Raw genomic sequence first — 16,459 nt, 5'->3', positions numbered from 1 at the left:
CCAAGGTGAGGCTCCATGGAGAAGATGGACCGCAAAAACGGGTGGGGTTATGGTGAGCATGAGGGGACAGAAAGCTTTTCTGGGTGTTTGGAATAACATGCCAAAGACAGAGTCAGAAAAGCACCAAGAAGAATCAGCGGAGACCTTGTTAGTGAAGGGCATTGAAGGAGGTACAGTTAGGTGGGCAGCAAGTAAAGAGAGCCTCCAATCCAGCCTTGACCGTTTGAATTATCTTGTAAGGAATATGGAGCTATGGGAAGGTTTTTACTGCACAAAAGTGAAATTCATTATGATATTTTCATACATGTTTACAATGTACTTTGGTCTTATTCATCCCCCCATCACCCTCTATTGTCCCTCTCTCTTCTTCCACCAATTCCCCCACCAATAGTTCCCCTTTTCTGTTTGTGTTTTTTCTTTTGTATTTTTAGATCTAGATTATGCATATGGAAGAAAATGTGATATTTGTCTTTCTGAGTCTGGCTTATTTTACTCAACATGATGATCTCCAGTTCCATCCATTTTCCTGAAAGTAGCATCATCTTATTCTTCTTTATGGCTGAATAATACTCCATAGTATATATACACCACATTTTCTTTATCCATTCATCTGTTTGTGGGTACTTAGACTGGTTCCATAACTTGGCTATTGTGAATAGCACTGCAATAAACATGTATGCAGGTGTCTGTATTGTATGTTGTCTTTTATTCCTGTGGGTATATACACAAGGGTGGTACAGCAGGATCATATGGTAGTCCTATTTTTAGTTTTCTGAGGAATCTCCACACTGACTTCTAGAGTGGCTACACTAATTTTTATTACCACCAACAGTGCAAAATGCTTCCTCCTTCCCATACTACCCCCATCCTTACCAGCATTTGTTGGTTTTTTGATCATGGCAATTCTGACTGGTTTGAAATGGAACCTCAGTGCACTTTTGATTTGCATTTCCTTTACAATGAAGGGTGTTGTGTCCCAGCATACTCTTTACTCTGTTTTTTCTCCTTTACCTCAATGCCTAGCTCAAGTTTCACCCTCTTTAAGACCAATCTATGCAAAAGCAATCAATCTTTTATATGAAATCCAACAAATCTCTTGTTCTGTATCAGCTAGTATCTTGTACTATGAATTACCTTTCTGAAAATACATTGCCTTCCCTCCCAAACCTTGTAAGCACCTTGTGGACAAAAGCCCCCTCACCCATTTATCTCAGAATCTAGCACAATGTCTTGCTCATGGTGATGTTCACTGGTATGTGCTGATGAACAAGGCAGGTAATAGTGTTTTGAATAATTACAGAAGAAAGAAGAGTGATAGAGAGTACATGAAAACTATAGCAATCTGCCTTATTTGCAGATATATTGCACTTACGTTTGACCAAGTGTGTTCAAAAATAAAATCTTTTTTAAAAAGCAAAAGATATTTCAAAAACGAAAATTTTAAATTACTGAGCATGCATTATGCAGCTCAGTTGAGTCAGAGAAGCTCTCAGCCAGTCCCACACCATTGTCAGTTATATTTAATCATTGTGTGATCTGTTAAGTTTTTCTCTGCCCTTAATTTTGTGAAAATCTGCCGCCTGAAAAGCAAATGGCACTCAAAAAGCAAGGTGAAAGTTAATGTGCTTAATTTAAATAATAAAGTGAAATTTTTATATTTGTTGAAAGGCAGCATGTCTTTAGCAGAAGCTGGGCAGCATTATAGGAAAAATGGATCAAGCATCTGCAAACAGCACTGAACTCTGTGCATCCTGAGCATTAGTGCTTTTCCTCAACAATGGTCTCCTTGAAACCATGTCTGTAAGCACCAAGGGTCTCCTGTACTGCAAGGGCCAGACTGGCAAGGAAAAGCTAATGCAGAGAGTAGGTGTAGTAGGTTTATGTACACATGTTATACACACAAAGTCATGTTGGCAACTTTTTAAAAAGTCTCACACCATATTCATACATGGATAATACTTTATCAAGAAGTGTTGAGAATACAAAGTGGATCAAGGACCTTAATATCAGACTTGAAAGCTTGAAGCTAGTACAGGAAAGAGCAGGGAATACCCAGGAAGCAATAGTTATAGGAAAGGACTTCCTCAGTAGAACTCCAGCAGCCCAGCAACTCAGAGAAAGGATTGACAACTGGGACTATATGAAATTGAAAAGCCTCTGCATAATGGAAGAAATGGTCTCTAAATTAAAGAGGCCACCCAGAATGAGAGAAAATCTTTTTAGCTATACATCAGACAAGGGACTGATAACCAGAATACACAAGGAGTTCAAAAGCTAAACTCCCCAAAAACAAAAGACCCAATAAAGAAATGGACAAATGAACTGAACAGAACATTTTAAAAGGAAAAAGTCCAGGTGACTAAAAGACACATGAAAAAATGCTCACTGAGGATTCCAAGATGGCAGCTAGAGGGAGAAAGCAGAAAGCAACCCTCCTATAGTGAAATCTTGGAGAGACACTGGAGACACACTTTGCAGGCATAATCACTGAGAAGAGGCATAACTTTGACCCCTCCACATCTCCAGCCAGCGCAGAGAATCTCCACTTCATGTTAAACGGAGAAACCAGGAGGGCCCCCGGGCCACCAGTCGCCGGTGCCCAAAAGGCTTGGGAAGATGCGGACCAGGTGAGCTTCACGGTACCATGGTACTCCCACAGACAAGCCTGGGCCTGAGCAGCATAGCCCCCTGGACAGACTGACCCCTACCGGGGGAAAAAAGAGAAACTGAGTAACAAGCAATAAGAGCAATAAAGACACGCGGGAAAGAGAGTGGGGCGCCCTGAGCACCGAAGATTGGGGGAAGTCCCGGAATCCTTCCCGGGACTGTAAATAAACAAGCCGGGCGGGCAGGAGAGGCTCTGGCAGGAGCAGGGGCGCGCACCCAGCAACCAGGAGCGGGAAAACTTGTGAGAGTGGAGGAGGGAGGAAAACTCCACAGGAGAGAGGGGAAGACCCACTTCCCACATGAACTGTAAATAAACACGCAGGCCTGAGAACGCCGGGGCAGTGTCACCTTTCCCAGTGCTTGGAAAGGGGAAAGCTTGTAGCAGAGGCTCCCGCACAGGAAAACTCTGAGTAAACAAAGCCTGAAGGGCCAGGTGAGTGCTAAGCTCACCCCAGAGATCTGCATAAATAACAACTCCAGCAACAGCAGGCTGAAAGCAGTGGGCAGGCGAACCACAGCTGCAGATACCATTCTCAGAACTGTCTCCAAACTCTTTTTTTTTTCTTTGTCTCCTTACCTTTGATGAGAGAACAACTGAATTACACCTGTAAGCTGAAAAACTTACTGAAACTGTATTGTATTTGAACTTGGGACACTTGGTGGGGTTTTTTTTGAGCATGTTTGTGTAGTTTTGTTCTACTTTATGCGTCCCCTTTGATGAGACAACTTCAGAACAACATCTGAGGCACCATCTCCAGGATTGGAGACTGAGATGGACACCCAAATTATTAAGACTGAAACTTCATTGCATTTGAACTTGGAGGTTTTTGGTTTTTTGGGTTTTTGATTTTTTTTTAATTTTCTATTTTTTCATTTTATTTTAATACATTTTTATATATAGATTTTCTTTCATTTACTTATTTTTTATTTTTATTCTTATCTTTATTTTTTTTTATTTTTGATTTTCAAACCTCTCTCTGTCTCTCTAATGTCTGTTCAGCTTACTGTCGAGTAGTACACTAAAGCTCCTTGTTTATATCTTTGAAACCTTCTTGTCTGATACCTTGTTCTGTTTTCTCCTTCCAGTCTGTGTATTTGTTTTTCCCATTTATTTAACTTCTTGCTTTCCATCTGAGCTCACACTTCCATTCTAAATATTACCATTGTATTATTACAAGCTAGAAAATACTTAATTGCACACAGTACAGGGAAAGTAACAACACCAAAGGCAATGATGGGAAGACAGAAAAAACAGGGAAACCAGTTTCCCCACAGCAAAAAAATTAGTACAGGAACCAGAGGGGAATGAAGAAAACAGGTACTCAGATCCAGACTCCAACAAAATGAAGATAAACTATGCCAAAGGACCTAATGAAGCCCACAAGAATAATTTAAAAGAAGACATACTATAGGTACTCAGTGAGAATTTTATAGAGATGATACTGGATAGGGTCAACCAAAATGTACAGGAGACACTCAAGAAATTCCAAGACAACAAAAATAGAGAATTTGAAAAAGCAAAAGAATAAATAAAGGAAACCATAGAAGCACTGTATAAACCCCAAAGTGAAAGAGAGAACACAATGAATAAACAGATAAATGAACTCAGGACAAAAATAGACAACAATAAAGAAGAAAACTGCCAGGATATGGAAAACCTCAGAAAAAAGAATGAAACAGTACTGCAAAACAAAACGGAAGGCCAATCCAGCAGAATAGAACAAACAGAAGACAGAATCTCAGAACTTGAAGATGAAATGGTAATTAAAGGAAAAACTGAAGAACTATTAATTAAACAACTCAAGACCTGTGAAAAGAAAATGCAAGAACTCACCAACTCCATCAAAAGACCAAACTTGAGAATCATGGGCATCGAAGAAGGAGAAGAGGTGCAAGCGAAGGGAATACGTAATATATTCAACAAATAATAACAGAAAATTTCCCAAATCTAGAGAAAGATATTCCCATACAGATGCAAGAGGCCTCCAGGACACCAAACAGACCAGATCAAAATAGAACTACCCCATGACATATCATAATTAAAACAACAAGTTCAGAAACTAGGGAAAGAATATTGAAGGCTGTAAGAGAGAAAAAACAAGTAACATACAAAGGTAAACCCATCAAAATCACAGCAGACTTAACAGAAACATTAAAAGCAAGAAGAGCATGGGGTGAGATCTTCCGGGCACTGAATGAAAATAACTTCAACCCCAGGATACTCTACCCAGCAAAGCTATCATTCAAAATAGATGGAGCAATAAAAGTCTTCCATGATAAGCAGAAACTAAAGCAATATGTGACCACAAAGCCACCACTACAAAAGATTCTTCAAGGGATTCTGCACCCAGAAAGTGAAGCCCAACAAAACCGTGAAAAGACAGGCAGCACCAAACCACAGGAAAAGTAAAAGCAAGACAGTAGAGAGTAACCTCAACTTAGGTACACACAATCAAACCTTCAAACAACTAAGACAACTAAATGACAGGAATCACCACATACCTATCAGTACTAACGCTTAATGTTAATGGACTTAATTCACCCATCAAAAGGCACCGCTTGACGAAATGGATTAAAAAGGAAGATCCAACAATTTGTTGCTTACAGGAGACCCATCTCACTGACAGAAATAAGCATAGGCTAAGGATGAAAGGCTGGAAGAAGATTTACCAAGCCAATGGCCCCCGAAAACAGGCAGGAGTAGCAATACTTATCTCTGACAAAGTAGACTTCAAACCTACATTGATCAAATGAGATAAAGAAGGGCACTCCATACTAATAAAAGGGGAAATAGACCAAAATGAAATAATAATTATCAACCTGTATGCACCCAATGTCAACGCACCCAATTTCATCAAACAAACCCTGAAAGACCTAAAAGCATATATAAACGCCAACACAGTGGTTGTGGGAGACTTTAACACCCCATTATCATCAATAGATAGGTTATCCAAACAAAAAATCAAGAAATCCAAGATCTAAAATATGCAATAGATCAAATGGACCAAGTTGATGTCTACAGAACATTTCATCCAACTTCTACACAATATACATTCTTCTCAGCAGCCCATGGAACCTTCTCCAAAATAGATCATATCCTAGGGCACAAAGCAAGTCTCAGCAAATATAAGAAAATAGAAATTATACCGTGCATACTATCTGATCACAATGCAGTAAAAGTAGAACTCAACAACGAAAGTAAAGACAAAAAACATGCAAACAGCTGGAAACTAAATAACTCATTACTTAATGAAGAATGGATCATCGATGCAATAAAAGAGGAAATTAAAAAGTTCCTGGAAGTCAATGAAAATGAAAACACAACCTACCGGAACCTATGGGCAGTCCTGAGAGGAAAGTTTATAGCTATGAGTGCATATATTAATAAGACTGAAAGATCCCAAATCAATGACCTAATGATACATCTCAAACTCCTAGAAAAACAAGAACAAGCAAATCCCAAAACAAATAGAAGGAGAGAAATAATAAAAATAAGAGCTGAAATCAATGAAATAGAAACCAAAAAAACCATACAAAGAATTAATGAAACAAAAAGTTGGTTCTTTGAAAAAATAAACAACATTGATAGACCCCTGGCAAACCTGACTAAAATGAGGAGAGAAAAAAACCAAATTAGTAGAATCAGAAATGCAAAAAGGGAGATAACAACAAACACCATGGAAGTCCAGGAAATCATCAGAGACTACTTTGAGAACCTATATTCAAATAAATTTGAAAATCTAATAGAAATGGACAGATTTCTACATACATGTGATCATCGAAAACAGAACCAAGAGGAAATTAATCACATGAGTAAACCTATAACACAAAATGAAATTGAAGCAGCAGTCAAGAGTCTCCCCAAAAAGAAAAGTCCAGGACCTGATGGATTCTCTGCTGAATTCTATCAGACCTTTAAAGAAGAACTGATACCAACCCTCCTTAAACTGTTCCACGAAATAGAAAGGGAAGGAAAACTGCCTCACACATTTTATGAAGCCAGTATTACACTTATCCCAAAACCAGGCAAAGACACCTCAAAAAGGAGAACTATAGGCTAATCTCCTTAATGAACATTGATGCAAAAATCCTCAACAAAATAATGGCAAACCAAATCAACAATACATCAAAAAGATTATTCACCACGACCAAGTAGGCTTCATCCCAGGGATGCAGGAGTGGTTCAACATACCAAAATCAATAAACGTAATAAACCACATTAACAGAAGCAAAGACAAAAACCACTTGATCATCTCAATAGATGCAGAAAAAGCCTTTGATAAGATCCAACACCATTTCATGATAAAAGCTCTAAGAAAACTAGGAATAAAAGGAAAGTACCTCAACATTATAAAAGCTATAGATGACAAACCTACAGCCAGCATTATACTTAATGGAGAAAAACTGAAACCATTCCCCCTAAAATCAGGAACCAGACAAGGACGCCCACTGTCTCCACTCCTATTCAACATAGTACTGGAATCCTAGCCAGAGCAATTAGGCAAGAAGAAGGAATAAAAGGAATACAAATAGGTAAAGAAACTGTCAAATTATCCCTATTTGCAGATGACATGATCCTATACCTTAAAGATCCAAAAAACTCTACTCAGAAGTTTCTAGACATTATCAATAGCTATAGCAAGGTAGCAGGATATAAAATCAACATAGAAAAATCATTAGCATTCCTATACACTAACAATGAGCAAACTGAAAAAGAATGTATGAAAACAATTCCATTTACAATAGCCTCAAAAAAAATCAAATACCTAGGTGTAAACCTAACAAAAGTTGTGAAAGACCTCTACAAGGAAAACTATACACTTCTGAAGAAAGAGATTGAGGAAGACTATAGAAAGTGGAGAGATCTCCCATGCTCATGGATTGGTAGAATCAACATAGTAAAAATGTCGATACTCCCAAAAGTAATCTACATGTTTAATGCAATTCCCATCAAAATTCCAATGACATTCATTAAAGAGATCGAAAAATCTACCGTGAAATTTATATGGAAACACAAGAAGCCACGAATAGCCAAGGCAATACTCAGTCAAAAGAACAATGCAGGAGGTATCACAATACCTGACTTCAAACTATATTACAAAGCAATAACAATAAAAGCAGCATGGTACTGGCACAAAAACAGACATGAAGACCAGTGGAACAGAATAGAGGACCCACATATGAAGCCACACAACTACAACCAACTTGCCCTTTGACAAAGATGCTAAAAAAATACGATGGAGAACTAGCAGCCTCTTCAACAAAAACTGCTGGGAAAACTTGTTAGCAGTCTGCAAAAAGCTGAAACTAGATCCATGTATATCACCCTATACCAAGATTAACTCAAAATGGATCAAGGATCTTAATATCAGATCACAAACTCTAAAGTTGATACAGGAAAGGGTAGGAAATACTCTGGAGTTAGTAGGTATAGGTAAGAACTTTCTCAATGAAACCCCAGCAGCACAGCAACTAAGAGATAGCATAGATAAATGGAACCTCAAAAAACTAAAAAGCTTCTGGTCATCAAAAGAAATGGTCTCTAAACTGAAGAGAACACCCACAGAGTGGGAGAAAATATTTGCCAGATACACATCAGACAAAGGACTGATAACCAGAATATATAGGAAACTTAAAAAACTAAATTCTCCCAAAACTAATGAACCAATAAAGAAATGGGCAAATGAACTAAACAGAACTTTCTCAAAAGAAGAAATTCAAATGGCCAAAAAAACACATGAAAAAATGCTCACCATCTCTAGCAATAAAGGAAATGCAAATTAAAACTACGCTAAGATTCCACCTCACCCCTGTTAGAACAGCCATCATTAGCAACACCACCAACAACAGGTGTTGGCGAGGATGTGGGGAAAAAGGAACCCTCTTACACTGCTGGTGGGAATGTAAACTAGTACAACCACTCTGGAAAAAAATTTGGAGGCTACTTAAAAAGCTAAACATTGATCTACCATTTGATCCAGCAATACCACTCTTGGGGATATACCCAAAAGACTGTGACACAGGTTACTCCAGAGGCACCTGCACACCCATGTTTATTGCGGCACTATTCACAATAGCCAAGTTATGGAAACAGCCAAGATGCCCCAGCACTGACGAATGGATTAAGAAAATGTGGTATCTATACACAATGGAATTTTATGCAGCCATGAAGAAGAACGAAATGTTATCATTCGCTGGTAAATGGATGGAATTGGAGAACATCATTCTGAGTGAGGTTAGCGTGGCCCAAAAGACCAAAAATCGTATGTTCTCCCTCATATGTGGACGTTAGATCAAGGGCAAACACAACAAGGGGATTGGACTTTGAGCACATGATAAAAGCGAGAGCACACAAGGGAGGTGTGAGGATAGGTAAGACACCTAAAAAATTTGCTAGCATTTGTTGCCCTTAACGCAGAGAAACTAAAGCAGATACCTTAAAAGCAACTGAGGCCAATAGGAGAAGGAGACCAGCAACTAGAGAAAAGGTGAGATCAAAAAGAATTAACCTAGAAGTAACACACACACACAGGAAATCAATGTGAGTCAACTCCCAGTATAGCTATCCTTATCTCAACCAGCAAAAAACCCTTGTTCCTTCCTATTATTGCTTATACTCTCTCTACAACAAAATTAGAAATAAGGGCAAAATAGTTTCTGCTTGGTATTGAGGGGGTAGAGGGGAGAGGGAGGGGGCGGAGTGGGTGGTAAGGGAGGGGTTGGGGGCAGGGGGGAGAAATGACCCAAGCCTTGTATGCACATATGAATAAAAAAAAATGCTCACCATCCCTGGCCACAAAGGAAATGCAAATCAATACCACACTAAGATTCTAACTGACTCCTATCAAAATGGCTATCATCAAGAACACCACCAACAACAAATGTTGGCAAGGATGTGGGGAAAAAGGAACCCTCATACACTGCTGGTGGGAATGTAAGCTAGTGAAACCACTCTGGAAAACAATATGGAGTCTTCTTTAAAAATTAAAAATAGATCTGCCATGTCATCCAGCAGTACCACTCCTAAGGATATACCCGAAGGAATGTGAGTCAGGTTACAACAAAGGCACCTGTACACCCATGTTTATTGCAGCACTATTCATAATAGCTAAGCTATGGAAACAGGTAATATGCCCACTACTGATGAATGGATTAAGAAAATGTACTATTTATACACAATGGAATTTTACTCAGCACAAAGAATAATTAAATTTTGTCATTCGCAGGTAAATGGATGGAACTGGAGAACATCATCTCAGGCTAAGAAGGCCAAAAATCACAGGTTCTTTCTCATATGTGGATTATAGACCTAAAACAATGCAGCAATATTATAGGACATGGGTCACACAAAGGGGAGGCCGTGCACAGGAGGGATAGGGCAAGGGAAAGAAACTAAAAACTTGAATGAGGTTGATGTGCTCAATGTACAGGAATGAATATAGAAATCTTAAACTGGCTGGGGCCACCATGGGAAGGGGACTAGGGAGGAGTGAAGAGGATTAAAGAGATGAACCAACTGGTGGTATAACATATACATGCATGGAAACAACACAAGGGAACTCCCTGTGTAGCTATCTTTATCTCAAACTAGCAAAAACACCATGTTTCTCTTTTTATCTTTTATGTTTTTTTCTTCTACAAGAGTTTCCTTGTAACATTTCCATGTTGATATGTATTATATAACCGTATTATGCTATAGTACATATGCCTCTGTACTAAATGGACACAGACTGCTGCAATTTTTTTTCTGTTTTTCAATCTTCTACCAACTACTACTAATTGGTACTATCTGAAGATACTGGCTGCTTCTACCCTGATACCTCACTTCACAGAACATCTTCTGAGTGAAGATCGAAGGGTCATGCTGAGAAAGCACTTCAGTGACAGCTATTTTCTTTGCAATATGTAAACTTCTTGAGCTTTCTCAATAACCTTTGGATTTATTTTATCAGGGGTCAGCAGGCTTTTTGGTGAAGAACCAGACAGTAATTGTTTTTATTTTTTGGTAGGAGGAGAATAAGTCATGTGATCTCTGTAACTACTCTCAACTCTTCCATTGTATTTCGAAAGTAGCCATAGACAATACATAAATAAAACTTTATTTACAAAGCATGTGGTCAGACAGATTTGTCCTACAGGTGCTATCAGTTGCCAATACATATTTTGGATTATTGAAAATGCCAGAACTTAACTTTTGTAATACAGAGATTTGACTATAGCTTGACTTATAATGAAAATGAGAAATAGATTTTTTTTTCAGTATAGAAAAATTGTACTCCTCTAGCTTGATTGTTCTCTTGAGATGTTTTTTTCAAAGGGTCTTCAAATAAATTCCCCTGTCAGATAACAACTGCAGTAATGGCTGGACCTCTTGTTTAACCTCTCATCTGATGACTTGTCCTGTCTGGCCTCCTCCTTCACCTCTGACCATTGTTCTTCTGCACTTTCTACTTCCCTCTATTTTGTTATGTCCAGGTACTGTAATACTTTGTCTATTACATGCTGATTTCTTTAGAAGACAAGTGCTTTTACACCAGCCAGCAAGCCATGGGAAAAAAGTATAAGTTTATGAGTGCTGTAGCTTTAAAGCAAAGATAAACGATAGTTGTTTGTATTGAATTCAATAGTAAGCAAACTTAAATTCCTTTCTCCACCTCCTGATTTCCAAACGAAACTAAACACCAAGTTCCTAATGTCCATACCCACATAGAGAGCATCCTGCATACACACCTATTAAAGTGCTTCCTGCTTCGGTGATATTTGGATTTCCCTGAGACAAAGAATATCTGTCTCCTTAAGCTTCCTTATGTGCACATTGTGTTGAAGATGAACAGCTTGACAGCGTTGGCTCGTTAGACACAGATGACACTCCCCAGGGCACACACCATTACCATCCACTTTAAAGTGTGGCAGGAGCACTAACGTCAGCGTGCAGCCTGACACATGTTGAAACAAAAGACCTTGACATCCTGGCACAGAAGGTGAACAATGTGAAATGTACTCGGTGGCTATCTAAAGTGATATTGTCATCAGGCAGACTTTGTCACCATGTGGAGCTTCCCTGTCACAAGTACACGACTGATTCCAGTCCCTCTGTTTTATTCTGTCTGTCAATGTGGAATTCTCTGCCTTGTGGGGATTCCATTCAGGGTACTCCATGACTGAGATGAATGAATCCCCAGCAGTTCTTACTCATCTCCACGGTGATTGTACTCCTGGAGGCTGCTATCAGCTCTCTAAAAACGCTTGAGAGTATCACAAGTACCTTTGCATGGAACTCATGAACTCTGCTTTCCATTTCCAACTAGGGTACAAGATCATTTGTGTGTGGGGTGTGTGTATTGTGCTGAAACTTTTTCCCTCTTAAGAGTTTCTTTATTCCTCTCTATCCTTTCACCAAATCCATGAGAAATGACCCTCTGCTCTCTCATCACGGGGTCACCTGAGAGCTAAGGAGGAATGTATAGGGGCACCATAAGCTTTGCTCAGCTCCTGGTAACTAAAATGTTAGAATAATTATGCAAGGGATTCAGTTCAGGTGGCAACCCCAAGAAGAGATTCTAGAAAAAGTCTTGCTTGGAACATTTTTGAAAATTAATAAGGTAGTGAATTTTGTGGGTTTTTTTATATTATGCTGGGGATACTTTGTGGCATTTACATAAGTCTTACAATATATCAGCTATATCCTACTTGAATTCACCCCCCTCCATCATTCTCCTTTGTTCCCCCACCTCCTTTCCTGGAGTAGTTTCAACAGGTCTCATTTTTCCATTTACATACATGTGTGCACAGTATTTGTACCATATTCACCCTCCCACACCCTTTCCCCACATCCTCCCTTGCCCCATTGTTACCAAACCTCCCCACCCCACAAGACCTGTTCCACTTTCCTGTTCTGGTTTTGTAAAAGAAAAAAATGACATTATTGTTTGTTTAACAATGCAGGAAGTTTCCTTTTGACATTTCCATGTATATACGTATTATAATTGCTTTGTCTCCTCTTTTTCTCTTCTTTCTACCTTAGTTCCCATCTTACGGTGATTTCAACAGGTTTAAAAAGTATAGAGAGTACATCAACCGTATTCACCTTCTTAACGTCCTTCTTTTACCCTCCCTCTCTTGTATGTGACCTCCCCTTAGTGTGACCTTCTTTTCATAATACTGCTGTTTTGTATTAGGTCTATGTTCCACATATGAGAGAAAACGTGGCTTTTGGCCTTCTGAACTTAAGTTCAGAACTTCAATTGATGATGTTCTCCAGTTCCATCCATTTTCCTGCAAATGACAAAATTTCATTCTTCTTCATGGCTGAGTAAAATTCCATTGTGTATAAATACCACATTTCCTTAATCCATTCATCAGTAGTGGGGCATCTTGTCTGTTTTCATAGCTTAGCTATTGTGAAAAATACTGCAATAAATATGGGTGTGCAGGTGCCTTTATTGTAAGTGATTTATGTTTCTTCCAGTATATCCCTAGGAGTGGCATTGCTGGATCACATGGCACTTCTAGTTTTTTGACAGTTTTAGTTTTTGAGTAACCTCTATACTGTCTTCCATAGTGGTTGTACACATTTATATTCTCACCAGCAGTGTTTGAGGGTTCCTTTTTCCCCACATCCTTACCAACATTTGTTGTTAATTTGTGTTATTAATGGTAGCCATTCTACCAGGAGCAAGGTGGAATCTTAACGTAGTTTGTTTTGTATTTCCTTTATGGCCAGAGATGTTGAGCATTTCTTCATGTTTTTTGGGTTTTTTGGATTTTTATTTATTTACTTATTTTGGCCATTTGGACTGCTTCCTTTGAAAAAGCCCTGTTCAATTTATTTGTCCATTTCTTCATTGGGTCATTGATTTTTCAGGAGTTTAGTTTTTTGAGCTCCCTATATATTCTGGTTATTAATCCCTTGTCAGATGTATAACTGGCAAAGATTTTCTCCCATTCTGAGTGAATTTTGATGATCTATTGCTGCATAACACACCATTCTACATTTTAGAGGATCAAAAGAATAATTATACTTTGGGCATAATTTTGTAATTTGGACAAGGCTTGGTAGGGACCTTTTGTGTTTTTGCCCCCACATGCTATCATCTGGATCTGAGGATCCACTATCAAGATGACTCACACAAATGGCCAGTGGTTTGTCCAGGCAGTTAGCCTATTGCTTAGCTGGAATATCAGATGGAAACCTTGGTTCTCTTCCATTTGGGGCTCTCTGTGTAGTTCCGTGACTTATTCACAACATGCTAAGGCTTTCAAGGAAGACGAAGAAATTTCCCAGTCTTCCCAAGATTAAGCCCAGAACTGGTGTGATGCCATCTCTATAATATGCTATTAGGCAAAACAGTCACTAGATTCAAGCAAGTAAGGGGAAAATGACCCCACCTCTCAAATGGAAGTAGCCTTCTCATGTAGAGTATAGAAACTTTTCATTTTTCTGCAGCTCCTGAAATATAAATCTCATCCAACAAGAATCAGATTTAAACATAGCATTCCATCTCATTTCAAAAAGATGAGGCCTCTGTTTTGGACGTCACTGTTTTGGACGTCAGCACCTTCTCATACTTTACCAACAGGGAAAGATCTTAAGATTTGTCGGACATCCATGGGGTGCAAGACCCATGACAAACGCTTTTTCATTTGCCATTTTTCATTGACTCTGCGATTCACCTTTTTCATATTTTACCATTTCTGAATTGTACATTTTGCAATATAGGAAGACATAGAATCACTACAGGTCATATGGCAATATTGCATGCAAGAATTTAGCTGTGATTGATCATATTTTTTATCACTTCACTCAAGTTTAATTGCTATTTAAAATAGCTCCAGAAATATTACACCATAATTTGGCATTGAAATACAAATGTATACTGCTAGCCAAAAGTCAAGGAAACAGCACCATCAGAGACAAATTTTGACACTGGAGATAAAACCACAGTCTTATGTTTTTGCAAAGCAGCAATCTGAGCTTTGCACTCAGATAGAAATATATCACAAGAAATGAAGGTGTGTCATGTTTTATTACTGAGACACATGCAAGAGGATTACCTATCACACATGAAGCTGGAAACTGAAGGCAGAGAAATTGCCAGATTCTTTAGAACAGATGAAAGAAATCTCAAAGCAACAAAAGGCTTTTTTTTTTTTTTGCCTTGTGTGAGGCTATCAAGAGCAGTGTACCACAGTTTAATTGGCAGAGTTTGCTGTGGTTCTATCTTTGTGGTACTTTTTTATAATAATGTATCTTGGACTTGATGAAATATAAAAATTTTACAAAAAATCTGCAGAACACATATGAATCCCTCTTTACAGATGAGGAAGCTGTATCTCGGGTAGCTCAGAGAATTTGAACATTTTAAGCAGTCTCAAATTTAGCAAGGAGAAGAACTTGTTCTTTTCATTATCCCACACTGGTTCTTGAAAATTGTAGGACAACCCAGGTTGGTTCTGGAAGGATAAATGTTGGGTAATGCCAACATTCCCCCTTCTGTCTCCAACAAACTTCAAAATCATAAATAAAATACTACACTCCCCCAAAACCAAACTCTAACAGTAGCTACGAAAAGAGCTTATTTGTGCAGGTTGTCTTATAAAGGAACACATAATCTGAATAGTAAGATTCAAAAATAAGAATAATTTAAAATAAAAGGTATTTTCAAATCCTTGAGGACAAGAGTAAGTCAGGGGCATTTCTGCCTAAACTGTTATTTTAAGGCAGTACATTAAGTATTCCTTGGCACTTTGCAAAAGGAAGCCATGGTTTCAGCCTCCCACTGAACCCAGGGAAACTCCTCGCCCTGCCTGGGCCAGTGTTTCCTGAGACAAGAGCAGTCAGCAGCAAAGGGCTGCCTCCCTCTTCCTCAATTTCACTGCAAAGACAGGAGGAGAGGCTTACACTACCTCTGCCATGACGGATCCATTGCTTCGTAAACAATTTGCTCAGTTTAAGAGACTATGCTGAGTGCTTGGGGGCTATTATACAGGCGCACAAAATACAATCCCTTGCTCCATGAAGTTTCCTTCATTGGAAGAAGGGATAAGTCTTGGACGGAATTCCCAGCCATATCTGTAACCTGCCATGAGCATTTCTCCACCTCCTCTCTGCTCACCTGGAACCTTACCCTGCACAATAGCATGCAGGATATATGCCAGCAGTGGTATTTCTGTGTCTCTCAGTACAACAGGGAGCTGATTTGGGGTAAGAGCAAGGATTATTTGATATTCATTTTTATATCCCTGATGTCCCAGGTCAGCAATCAAGAAGTGAAGCTGAGGTTGGGTGTGGTGGCACATACCAGTAATCCTAGTACTTCGGAGGCCGAGGCAGTAGGATCACAGATTCAAGGCTTGAGCTTGCAGAGTGGCTCGAGCAGTAGAGCACCTGCCTCGCAAACGTGAGGCCCTGAGCTCAAGCCCCAGTACCACCCCTCCAAAAAATTAATAAATAAATTCAAGGCCAGCCTGAATTGTCAAAAAAAAAAAAAAAAAGGAAGGAAGGGAGAAAGGGAGAAAGGGAGGGAGGGAAGGAAATCAAGCCAGGGATATAGCTGAGTGGCAGATCACTTGCCTAGCATGTAACAAGTCCCTGGGTTTGATCACAGGACCAGAGTAGGAAAATGAAATAAGGACTATTCCATGAATTTAGCCGTTCATTCAACAAAATCATACTGAGGCTCACAAAAGGGAAAGAGAGGCTTAGCAAGAACGTGTGACTCCATCTGGGCAGAAGGGAGCCTGGAAGTTGCTCTTGTAGGAAGTGTAGAGTTGGGCAAAAGCATGAGGAAGG

General features: G+C 39.1%; 1 protein-coding gene across 6 annotated transcripts in view; it reads left to right on the top strand.

Moving 5' to 3' along the window:
• The window catches only part of Samd12 (sterile alpha motif domain containing 12), a 412,402-nt gene that overhangs the window by 377,444 nt on the left and 18,499 nt on the right, over positions 1–16,459 (top strand). Inside the window, exon 5 of one of the 6 annotated variants that reach the window (XM_074069103.1) lies at positions 9,894–12,484. The exons of the other annotated variants lie outside the window; for them this stretch is intronic. Within the exon in view, the coding sequence (XP_073925204.1) occupies positions 9,894–9,931 (38 nt within the window). The 3' untranslated portion in view covers positions 9,932–12,484. Of the gene's footprint in view, positions 1–9,893; positions 12,485–16,459 lie in introns of those variants that run through there. 6 annotated transcript variants of the gene reach the window in all.

Source organism: Castor canadensis, chromosome 3, assembly GCF_047511655.1.
Source record: "Castor canadensis chromosome 3, mCasCan1.hap1v2, whole genome shotgun sequence".
Taxonomy (NCBI): Eukaryota; Metazoa; Chordata; class Mammalia; order Rodentia; family Castoridae; genus Castor; species Castor canadensis.
This window is presented reverse-complemented; position numbering and strand designations above follow the sequence as displayed.